General features: G+C 32.8%; 1 protein-coding gene across 1 annotated transcript in view; it reads left to right on the top strand.

The window, feature by feature from the left end:
• Positions 1-12,844, top strand: part of LOC106468383 (leucine-rich PPR motif-containing protein, mitochondrial-like) — a gene marked incomplete at its 3' end in the record, with an annotated part of 92,970 nt that overhangs the window by 5,886 nt on the left and 74,240 nt on the right. Inside the window, exons 2-3 of the mRNA XM_022396725.1 lie at positions 7,791-7,972; positions 10,974-11,096. Of these exons, the coding sequence (XP_022252433.1) occupies positions 7,791-7,972; positions 10,974-11,096 (305 nt within the window). The remainder of the gene's footprint in view (positions 1-7,790; positions 7,973-10,973; positions 11,097-12,844) is intronic.

The raw sequence follows: 12,844 nt of genomic DNA on the forward strand, positions 1-12,844 counted from the left end.
TAAACAGTAATAAAATATTCACTCACAAAAATAAATTAATCACTAATATCTAAACCAAACAGTCTTTTATATCATGACACCCCCTTTCCTTATAGTGGAGTTTGAGCGTCCGTTTCAGTTTGAAGCCACTGGGGTGGTGGACTGTGGAGGCATCCTTTTGAATTGATTAATGAAATACAAACAAAATATAGAAGTGATTATAAAACCATTCTGTTGAGAGTTGGGCGGTGGTGTTCTGCTGGTGTAGATGAAATATGAAACAAAAATAAATGGGAGTGAGCCTGCAAAATTTCAATTCACCCTTTCGATTGGGATCTCTCATCCTATCCCCGCATGCATGTCAGCTCCCAGAGGCAGGGTTTTGGATTTAGAGTAAAATCAATCAATGTAAGTCCTCACACCTATATTACAAATGTCTATATTCCTCCTCATTTATACTCCTGTTACTCTATCAGTGTTGTGGGTCACGGTGGAGGTACTTGAAGATGATTATGGTTCTTCCCATTTCACTACCCTTGATGCTTATTATTTCAATAATTTTACTATGCTTTGAACAGTTCCAGTGAATTTCGATTTTTTGAGAGATGTTTACGCTATAAAGACATTTTTTCGATACCAGATGTCCAGTTCCTGGATCGATCTATCAATTTTTTATATTAACATGTGCCCCGTTCATGAGTCAGGGGGTTCTTGATTCCCCTGGTCTCATGAACATGAGGTGAAGACGGTATGATCCTCCTTCCTACCACCACCAGATGGCTGGGTTTTGGATCGTAGTTGACTTGCCACCAGGATGATTTTCTTTCCTACCCCCACATGGTTCCCAGTAGAATGGGTTTTGGATGTAGTTGACTTGCTGTGTGTGGTTTGTCATGCCCTAGCCACTCTCCACCTAGGACACATCCTTTTCATTTTACCCACTTTTGTATTTTCTGGGATTGTTTCGTAAATATTGCAGGGTTCAGTTCACTATATGACCTTAGTTCTCTCCCACTCAGATGTGCTTCTCTGTTTTTAGGCCCATATGTGCGACATCTTTCTATGATGGGCGAACAGTATACCTGGTTCAGATGTGATGCGGTCTCTCTCATCAGATCTTAAAATCTGACTATCTCATTTTAGGGAGTGTCCTTCAGATGCTTTCAGAGGATGCTTCTTTCTTTCCCTTGCACCAGTCCTTCCACCTGTTCAATGTGAGATTCTAACTATTTATGTGAGCAGAAGTAATGTACTGTTTTGTAAGTTATAATTTTCCTATACTGAAAATTTATTTCTGTTAGGTACTTACCTACCTCACACATTCCACCCTTCCTCTCCACTGAAAACCAGTGTATCCAATTTCTGCTAAAATTTAAGTGATAGGTAGAATTGAATAGAGGGAGTCGCATGTGTAATGAGAGTATGTCACACTCTTATTGGTGGAGGGTTGTTGCATGTTGATTTGCATGAGAGACACATTAGAATTAGTAAATTACAATGGAGGGAAGAAAAAAGGCTTGTAGCAATGAATAATTTTTTTTTTTTGCATATAAAGGGCAGCACTGAACAAGAATAGCTATTTATGTGAGTGGAGGTAAGTACCTCTAGGAAATACATTTTAAAATATAGGAAAATTATAACTTTCAAGACTTAGAGGAGATGAAATTATAAGTAGGCAATTAGAACTGAATACTAAGCTTAGATTAATATGCAAGGAAGGGCAGGTTGGCTGTTTAGATTTGTGCGGTCAGTTCAGTGGGAAATGGAATGTTTGGTTTACATTTAAATAGTGTAGGGACAGGCTTGTTTGCAAGAGCTATTAATTACAAATTGAAACTAAAATAATGAAGTAAAAATAAGCTGTAGAAAGGAGTATATTGTAGGAACAATGTATAAAGGAAGTTTTAATGGTAGGCCAAACTGTTATTATTGTAAAGTTAGAAGTATAAGAAATAAAATGGATGACCTTAGAGCACTGGTTGGAATGGAAGATTTTGATATAATGGGAATAACTGAAATCTGGCTAAATGTAGAAAATTTTGATGTTGGGAATATCTTTGAAATTCAAGGCTATAGGTTGTTTAATATATTAAGAGTAAGCCAAATATTAGGATGGGAACAGGGCCTTTCACGAATGATACAGGAATACTAATATCTGATAATTATGGGATGGCTGGATTATTAAATTCTACTTTTTCTTAAGTTTTTACTAATGAAGATTTAAGCAATATTTCTCAACCTGAATAGTTGTTAAATGGAAACAAGATTCAGAAACATGACCACATTAATTCTGAGCTTGTAAACAAAAAACTGGAAAGTTTAAAAAATAGTAAATCACCTGAGCCACATAATATTTACCCAATGGTTTTGAAAGAGGTTAAGGAATAGACATGTGAGCTAGTTGCTATTATTTTATTTCCAAGTTCTTTAATAGTGGGCGTGTGCCAGAAAATTGGCTAACGTTATTATCCTTTTCAAAATAGGTGATGAAAATTGTCTCAGTAATTATGAGCTTAATAGTTTTACATCACTGTTGGAAAAAGTTTTTGAAAGTTTGATAAAAGATGCTTTGCAAAGTCATTTAACAGAGCTTAACTATTTCAACATGAGCTTGGTCCCCGGGACTGACCTCATAATCATTTTGTGCTTGTTACAGTTTTCATGCTATAATTTTTAAATGACTTATTGTATGTTCAAGGAAATTGTTGGATTATCAGTAAACATTACAATGTATTCATATGCAAAATTTAAATTTTTTTATTAAGTCTTAAGGTTTGTAAAGCAATGTTTTTCTTGTGCCTTTTTTTTTCTTTTTGCTTGTTGCCTATTCAACATGCAAAGTAATTTTCATTTTAAGATTAAAAATACTTTATGCATCAAAACAATTTCAAATTTCACATGCAAAATCTATATAATGTACAGATTGTTATCAAACATTTCTTGAGAAAAAACTTTTATATTTTATCTGTTATTTTCAGTAACAAACCTCTGTATGGGTTTGGTAGATTTGACCGATCTTGTAACAACCATAAAAAATTTGAAAATAAATATAAATTATGCCTCTTCCATTCTACAATGACAACTGATTCTAACACGAAAACATAAATGTTTATACTAAATAACTTAAATCTCATAACATTATACATTTAAATATATTTATTATTTTTATTATATTGACCTTTCAGCCATGCCTGGCTAATGATGAGGCACACGTGCACTCACGTTACCATATCCAATAATATAAAACTGACCTTTAGTCTTTACAAAGTGACCTGTCTTGGCTGTGTTTTAGTAGACTATGATTGTAAAATACAGTCACATCTCAATTATTATGTATATAGATTATTGCTATTTAGAAATAAGTTCATAAACTTATTTAATTTAAAGCATAGAACAGTAAATAAAGAAGTAAAGCAAACAATTATCTCTTCTAATTACAACCTTTGTACAAGGTTGCTGCTTGACGTAGGCCTTTTAAAATTTTGCACATGGAGGATATGAGATGAAATAATTTTTTTCAGGTTTTATATACACATTTGAATAACAAAAAAATCATAAATTACTATATCAGTATTATAGAATTCCACTATAATTTATCAAGCTTAGTAACTAAGCTGTATTTCAGTCTAAAAAAAATATGAAATTTGACCAGACTAAAGACACAACCTACCTCCTTGAAATCTTGATTCAAAGGAAAGAGATGGCATCCTAAGAATTTAAAATGGCCAAGAAAGCCACTAGGAGGACATTCTGAACTTTAGAGTGATGATTCATGTCATATAAAAGAAGTAATAGTGTATAAGGGAGCATTTCCAAAAATGGAAAGAGGTGAGCAGGGTGCCACTGTGTTTGATTTATTACATGAGCAATATCTTAGCAAAAATAAAATATAAGAGGTTCTTATTTTATATTCTAGCTAGTCAATATTGGTAATTTGAGTTCCTAATTTGTACAAAACTATAGACTTAGTATTTTGACATCACAAACATCTAATATGAACCAGTGCTGCATTCAACATACCACATGACATACAAAAATTGATGTATGTCTGTGTTTTTAATACTTACTTTTAAATTAAGAAATTGAGTAATGTATGATACTAAAATTTGAATTATAATCTACAGTTTGATACCAAACTTATTGATATAAATTCATGAAATAGTAGTTCAATAAAATCTTTAATGCAAGTCAACAAACGCGATGACATGGTCTTTGACCCGTGACATATCTGAAACGGGTTACAGTTTGTTGGATAGTCAGCATGATTTCACTAAGGGAAAGTCTTATCTTTCTAATCTTTTGACATTGTTTAAAGAGGTTACAGGTGTGGATTTGTTTTATCTGAATTTTCAGAAAGCATTTGATAAGGTGCCATATAAAAGTCTTGTTAAAAAAGTTATCTATGTAGGTGTGGAGGATAGGTTAGTTCATTGGATAGAAAACTGGCTAGATGGGAATAAAGCAGAGGATTGTTATAAATGGAATTCAGTCAAATTGTATTAATGTCACGAGTAGAGTACCTGAGGATTCAGTGTTATGACCTTTTCACTTTTTGATTTACAGGGAAACTTGATAAATATTTAAATGGTAAGGGTTGGTTTTGAGTTTTTTTAGTGTTCATGGAAAGGATGGCTTAGATGGATCAAAAAGGTCCCTTGTCCTTTAGTGTTATTAGTTATTGCTGTAACAATTGATTTAATCATAATTTAGATTAATCAGTTATTTACCAAAAATCATGAAAAATTAAACATTTGGCTTGCTGCTTTATGAGTTTTGGTCAGAAAAGCCATAGAGAGAAATATGCAAATATATTATAACTAACGATTAATCCAAGTAAATTTATGTACAGTTGTCAACCAACAACCGCTTATGTTCCTGGAAACTTCAAATACAACTTAATAATGAGATTATACTTTACATTAAAGTCTAAATAGCTCTAGACCCAGCTGTAAACTTTTCTCACCATATCAGTGACATAGCAATCAAAGGTAGGAAAAGGTTAAGAATACTTAAATGCTTAGCTAGAACTGACTGGGGTGCTGAATTGTTGTGCCTCAGGATTATTTACTATTTCTATTATAAGACCACTTTTACTATATGCCATATCTACTTGGATCGTCACCACAAAACAAGCTGGGACAAAGGAAGTAGAATCCAATATATAGTACTTCCAATATCATTTGGCTTAAGAAATGATTGCCCTGGTAGTTTAGCTGATTTAGAGGCAGACTTTCGTCCACTAAGATCACTAAGACAGCTTCAAGCACTTAAATATATAAAAGACTGATCCCTACAACCTAAAGACAGAACAGGACAACAAATTAGAGGATGGAAACAAAAAACTATAATCAAAATACAGGAAATAAGAAAAACTTTCCTGTTATTATACTAAGTGAAAAAAAGCAAATACTAAAACCTGCACAACACACTAACAGAAATATCCTGATAATAAACACTAACCTGGAGAAGATCTTAGGAAAATCACACGAACATCCAGTTTCTGAGACCTCTGAGTCTAGAACTTATCAATAGCATTGACGAGGATGTTATTATTATCTATACGGATGACTTTCGCCTAGAAATTGGAGGTTCTGGAAGTGGAATCTATTATACATCTTCAGAACAATCACTAGAAGTATTACATATCAACCCAATTGGCACTCCCATTTTCTAGGCTGAAGTCATTGCTATTAGTGAGGCTATTTCCCTCTTAGATAAAACTTTTCCCAGAAAATGCACAATCACAATATTAACAGATTCATAAGCTGCTATCAAAGCAATAGAAAAGTGTTTTACTAGTGTCTTTGAAATTCTCATTAAAATTGCAAGAAATTTAAACAAGTTACATAAGTTTATTGACATTAGCTTTCTTTGGGTTCCTTCACATGAGAAAGCTGATATCCTGGCAAAGAAAGCAGCTATGAATCAAAAACCCGGGAATTAAAACTAAGTGTACTATGCGCATCAACTGCAAATGTTACAGAGGAAACTGTTGGAGGAATGGTATAAGAAAAATACAGTTGAAATAGTCATGATACAACCCTTATAGCAAGACTTAAATCTGAACACCTCAGGCACACAAAATTTCAAAATGGAATAAAACCCCACTATTTGTACAAAATGCCCAAAAAGAATGCAAGTGCTAACCATATACTAAAGTGTTTAGAAACTACACCTGATGAACTCTATAATAATGTGGAGAAGATTCTTGGTTTAGTGGATGCGCACTCTTTTTGCAACCTGAACTAGGAATAAGAAATAACAAAATCATATTAATCTGTTCATACAAGTTTGACTAACAACTATGCATTGATTGGTCAAAAGTTTGATTTTCTTTATCATGTGGTTAAATAGATCTGATGCAACACCCAGAAATGGAAATAATAATCAAATATTGGAGTTTTTTTTTTAAAGTTTTCAACTGTTTTTAATGACATTTTATACAAAAGAAATACATCAACATGTTTGTTTGAAACTATGAACAATTTGTGGTTTGATACTGAATTTTTGATTATAAAAAGTTTATTTCCGGGACTTAATAAAATCAAAATTACATTACCCATGCATAACATCCAGTAATAAAACAAATTGACTACATATGTTTTGTGCAATCATCTTTTCGAAACTTAAACTGCAATGTCTGATGTACCTTAACAGTCATATGCTTTGTACAAGATGTTTATTGTTGATTGGCTTGTCATATAGTGTTATGTTAATAATAGTAAACATACAACATTGAAATATGCTTAGCTGCAGTACATACATACTTAACTGCTAAGTTAGGGGACACTGGTAATTTTTCACTACTGTCACTTCTGCGTGCAACAGGTTTTGATCAACAGGTGCCTGATTGGACTCATCACTCAGCATGTGAATGTTAGTTGTACAGTGTTTATGAATTGTCTGGTGTAACTAGTCTTCATTTGTTACTGGAATTACTCAATGTGTCATTATTGAACTAGTTGTTTTTATTGTCAACAGCCTAGTTGTATGCAGTGGCTTGAGAATTAGTGAAATATTTTACACTTTTCTTAATAAAGCCAACCTGAACAATGCATAAATTCACAGACTGACTTTGAATTTCAGTGTTAAAAGATATATCTCTACTGTTCTATGTAATTCTCAACCATTCACCTTTCTGGAATATTACAACTAATGTAATGTAGGACTACATGTTTTCTATACATTATTTGAACCTGTTCCTTTTCTGTGTAACCAATCATAATTTATAGTTAACCAACTCCCCTGCACATGTTTGAAGATTCAAAAAATAGTGAAAAACGTGTCTAGTGACTTAGAAATATCTGGCCTAGGCCTGTAACAAATTCTCAGACTCAGTATAAGAACAAAGGATTAAGTATAATTGAAAATTAAAAAAATTTATATATATAACTTCATTAACCCATTGACTGCAGCTACTCTAAGTGAGCACAGAATTTTTGCAATCCATGCACCATATAAGGCAGATCATACATTGTATGGTGAATCAGCAGTCAGTGGGTTAAATTAGGACACTCATTAAAAAATAACTGCCAAGAACAAGGTGGGTACAAATATTTCACAACTGTAATATGAAACCACAAGAAAACATACTTTTAAGTTAACTTACATGTGTGGTATTTACCCCAGAATAGTCAGTTTGGACCCACTAACTGGAAGTTTGAGGATACAGAACTAAGAAGTGTGCTTCTTTTCAACCTCAAACTGAAAAAATTTGATGGATATAATGTCATCCACTTGCTTAGTGTATAAAAAATTTCAGTTGTTGAACATATTGTTAGAGAGAGATTAATTTTACACCTCAATTGCAGGTTCTTGGCAACATTAGGGAGACTACAGCATGAAACTACAACGGAAGAAGAAAGATTGTCACCACAAGCAAGACTTCATTCTCTTGACAAAGCCCTTTATAGGCTTGATCTTGATGTACGGAAGCTGGGACGAATAGCGAGGAAAGATGTAGAAGACATTTTTGCTGAAATAAAGCACATAGGTAGGTTTAATGTTTTATGGTGGTCTTGATATAAAGATATTAGGTACAATGTTGTAAGTGAAGTTCACCAAATAATATTTTGAACCAGACAGCTTTATCATTTCAGTTCAAAACTTTGTTTAACTATAAAAGAAACTCAATTTTAATGTGAAATTTTGGTCAAGCATGTACTTGAGGGTATATGAAATATTTTTGGAGATACCCGTCTTGAAACACCCAAGAATGGCATTGAAAGTTGTATATAAACATTTCCTTATTAAAATTGTAAAGATATGCTTCATACTAGTTTGAACCAAAATTATTGATTAATTAGTGTAATAATAATAAAAAGAAACTAGAGTTAGGTGAGTGACTTTAATGATGCTTACTCTGAAGTCTCATAGAAATGAATACTTGTGTTTATTCAACATCTACTAAATGTTTGCTACAACTCTAGAGATCAATATTAGTCATGATTAATCAGGCCAGAAGTAGAGATGACTTATTTTCACATAACACGGAACATGACACTCGATGCACTGCAGCTTGACTTGACATGATTTCTGTGTTCTGAGTGGAACATATTAAGTTCAAGTACTTATTGCATTTCAAGTCTTTAACAACTACAGAACAGATACTGGTGAAAATAAGCTGCAATTTCTTCCTCTCATCACAGCAATAGCATACAAAAATATCTCCATCTGCTCATTGGACCCCTCAACAAGAACAATAACAACAAAATGTCACTATAGCACCCCATAATTTCAGAAATATCTCTTTATATTAGACCCTCCTTAGATATTTGCTTGTTTATGAGCCAAATGGTGGGTTGTAAGAATGCATAGGCAATAGTTTGTAACAGCTGCAGATTACCTTAACTTGTATTCACAGTGAGCATTCTCGACTGTCAATTGATGCTAATGTTTTGAAAATATAGTATGATTTTAAAGTTTAGGTCAGTATGTTCCAACTGTCAGCTAGTACCTATCTCCATGAATGAATTTATCTGGCCCACACTAATTATGTAAAAATTAATGCTGGACCCACAACTGAGTTTAGCTGGCCAATATAATCAATATGGATCATGTGTTAAATTTTATGCTGGCTCCATGACTGAGTTTCTCTGGCCCACACACATTATGAATTACATCTTAAAGTTAATGCTGGCCCCATGATTGAGTTTATCTGGCCCACACATCCATTATGAATCACATGTTAAAATTAATGCTGGCCCCATGACTGAGTTTATCTGGCCAACATACTAATTATTTGCATTTTTGGGGTTAAAAAAATTTGCAAGTGGACACCAACTTTTTAAAGATGTGGTATTCCTAGTATATACAATATTTATCCCCTGAACATTTTTATACGGTGTCTACCCCAGAACATGTTTATACAATGTCTACTCCAGAACATGTTTATACAATGTCTTATCTCCTGAATATGTTTATACAATGTCTTATCTCCTGAATATGTTTATACAATGTCTTATCTCCTGAATATGTTTATACAATTTCTTATCTCCTGAACATGTTTATACAATGTCTCTGATTTTTTGCAATGTCTTATCTTCTGAATATGTTTATACAATGTCTTATCTCCTGAATATGTTTATACAATTAATTGTTTCATTTTGAGTTTATTTACTGATTATAAGTATTATTTTGTTACAAGTTCCAGCTTTAACATAAAAGAAGAATATTATTAAATTATTACTACAACCTTGGTTAATACTTCAGCTGGAATTTGGAACTAGCATTGAAGACCTTTACAGACAGGAAAAATATACAATCAAATCACAAATCCAATCAACAGCAATTAATCCCAAGTTCAAGACCTTGTGAAGAATCCTGTCTAACGTAATTACTAATTAAAAAGAAGCCTATAAAACAAAATTCGATATCAGCAGAAAAAAAGGCCTAAAACTTCATATGAACAATTAAGACAATGTCATTTAAAGAGCTGATAAAGGAAACTGTTAGGATTTTACCAACTAAACATTTATTGAATGATACATCTAAATTTACTAAGTCAAATGTTGACCTTAACCCAACATACAACAAAAAATTGAGCAAACTACTCAAAATACCACTGAAAGAAAAAACTATTACTTTTAAACTTCACAATTTTTTGCATGCAAACCAACCAAGTACACCTTAAATCTACATTTTACCAAAAGTCCATAAAAAACCAATAACCTTACACCCAATTATGTCTTCTTATAACTTTTTAAACTACTACATTGGTAAATGCTTCAACTGGATTTTGGAACCTCATGTTTCCAAAATAAGCACCCAATTAAAAAACACTTCACATCTCCTACAACAGTTACATAGTTTAGACAGTAATGTTATTATGCATAGCTTTGTTGTAAACCTATTCTCTTAAACCCTTTGTCATGAGGCAACACAACTTACTAGAGATATTATTTCATAAGACCCCAAAAGAGAATCAACATAAAACATGAACATCTAATCAAACTGTTACAACTATTTGCTTTCAATACAGATATTCATTCTTTTTTCAGTTACATGGACTTGCCATGGGAAATCAATCGTTAGATGCTCTGGCCACTCTTTTCTTACATTACGTAGAACAATTCCTTATATACACTATATCATACCTGTTTTAAAAGTATTCTTCTTTACAGTCAAAGTTGTAAGTTGTAATAAAATAATACTTATACAATGTCAATTGTCCGAACATGTTTATATAGTGTGTACCTCGTGAACATGATTATACAATGTGTATCTCCTGAAAATGTTTATACAATGTCTACCTTCTGAACATATCTATAAAATAAGGTTAGTTTCAGAGTTCAGTGTTCTGAGTTTTCCTCCTGCACCAGTTAGCATATTTTTTACAATGTATTAAAAATTAATTGCAAGTCTTAAAATTGCAAAGTGTTTGCAGTTTTACCATTGGTGAGACTTCCTGTTGTACAGAATGTTTTACTAATGAAAAACAAAGACCATGCTGTAAGTTTCATAGACTTACATACAATAAATGCATTGTCTTTTAGGAACATCAAGTAGCACACAGAGTTTACTGTTGATTCGATGTTGTGGTTCATTGCTGCCAGATGAGCTACCAGAAGCACGTACTGAACTTGTAAATGAAATCTGGAACAAATTGATTGAACTGGGTGAGTGTGGAGTAATGTAAAAGTTATCTTTTATAATAAAATGAACTATTTGTCTTTATATTGCATAAGCTGTTTATGTTCAATGCATTGAAACAAGTTTTAAAAATATCATTAACTTTATTCGTCATTAAATATATTTTTTTATTGTTCACTGTTTATATTAAAATATCTTGAGTAGTTAAGATAATAAGACGGGTAAATTTTGAATGTTAAGTAAGTGAATGTTAGTTTTCTGACAAGATACCTTACTTCCGCTCACGTACATAGTTATTCCTGTTCAGTGCTACCCTCTATTTGCCAAAAAGTTTTTTTGCATACCACAAGTCTTTCACTCCCACTCTCCCCTTGATTCACATGGTTTAACTCATTCTCACATGTAAATTATCATGATAGTAGTGCCATACACCCACATGACTCGTGGGACTCCTTCTATGCTACTCTAACTTACTGTCACTTCTTGTTTAGCAGGCTCATATTCAGATGTTTAGTTTGTGCTCTCTTCAAGTGTTTTGTTTTTTCATATCTTCATATTTAGTTTACTATTTGTAACATATTCTGAAGTGGAATTATTTTATATTTCTACCCAGTTACAGAACTTAATACTTCATTACAAATTTTTTTCTACTTTTTATTTCTTTCTGTCAACATGATTATGTTTGGTTATTCATTTTACCACTTCAGAGGTTATATCTTCTATCAGAACGTTAACACAGGCTTCAGGTGGTGGTCCTCAACTGGGGAATTATTGGCTTTACTTCATCAGGAGATTGACCCTGGAGTCAGAGTCCACACAAATTTCTTTTCCCGATATTGTGCGTATTATTGTTAGGTTAGGGTTTTTAAATTTTTTGTCCTCCACTGTTTGATTAGGCTTAATAAGTGTGTTATTTTTGGTTTACCTGTAGTTCATCTTATGGATAAATTGATAATTAGGTTAAATATCTTATTTTTTCAACACGTAACATCTTTTGGCACAGATAGCCTAATTGCTTTGCACCAAAAAATGGCAACCAACGAACTACCCATAACATCTTATACATATGTTTATTTCACTACACACTTACTTAAATTTACATTATCTTGACTGTTTTATTTTCTTAACTCTTTATAATTTATACTTATAATTAATCTACCTTCTACAATTAATCTACTCTACCTTCTCTCGATATTGCCCACCTTCCTCCTACAATTGCCAAACCCCTTTAGGATGACGTAGATTTTGTCAGTTTTCCTCCACCTGATTATGGCTTGTCTTCCCAGACCTCTACTGTGGAATTTGCTAGGCCTACCTCAGTTTTTTTTTAGACATGTTTCGCAGTATACTTTTCCCCTTCTTCTCCAGACATTGTATTTCATGATGAGCATTTTTGTCTTTTTTTTTTTGGGAGAGGGTACTTGTATGCTTTGCCCTCTACAGATTTTGGTTCAGTTTGCCTTAGCTTACCATCAGGCAGATTTTCTTCTTGATTCTATATACTTAGAATCTCTGTCGCCTGTATGGGGGGCAATTTCTGTTAATCATATCAATTTTATCCACCACCTAGTTTACCAACTTCGTCTTACCCTATCGACTCTCCTACAGGAAATGTCTACTTTAAACCTTTCTTAGGTGCTCCACCTATACCTAGGGGATTTTTGTGGGATGCCTCTTTCTTCTTGTTGGGTCATTTGCCATCTTCAGTTCTTTCTCTTTCTTTGTTTTCCTTTCTTTCTTTGTTTTCCTTTCTTTCTTTGTTTTCCTTTCTTTC

This window comes from Limulus polyphemus, unplaced genomic scaffold (assembly GCF_000517525.1).
Source record: "Limulus polyphemus unplaced genomic scaffold, Limulus_polyphemus-2.1.2 Scaffold2987, whole genome shotgun sequence".
Lineage (NCBI taxonomy): Eukaryota > Metazoa > Arthropoda > Merostomata > Xiphosura > Limulidae > Limulus > Limulus polyphemus.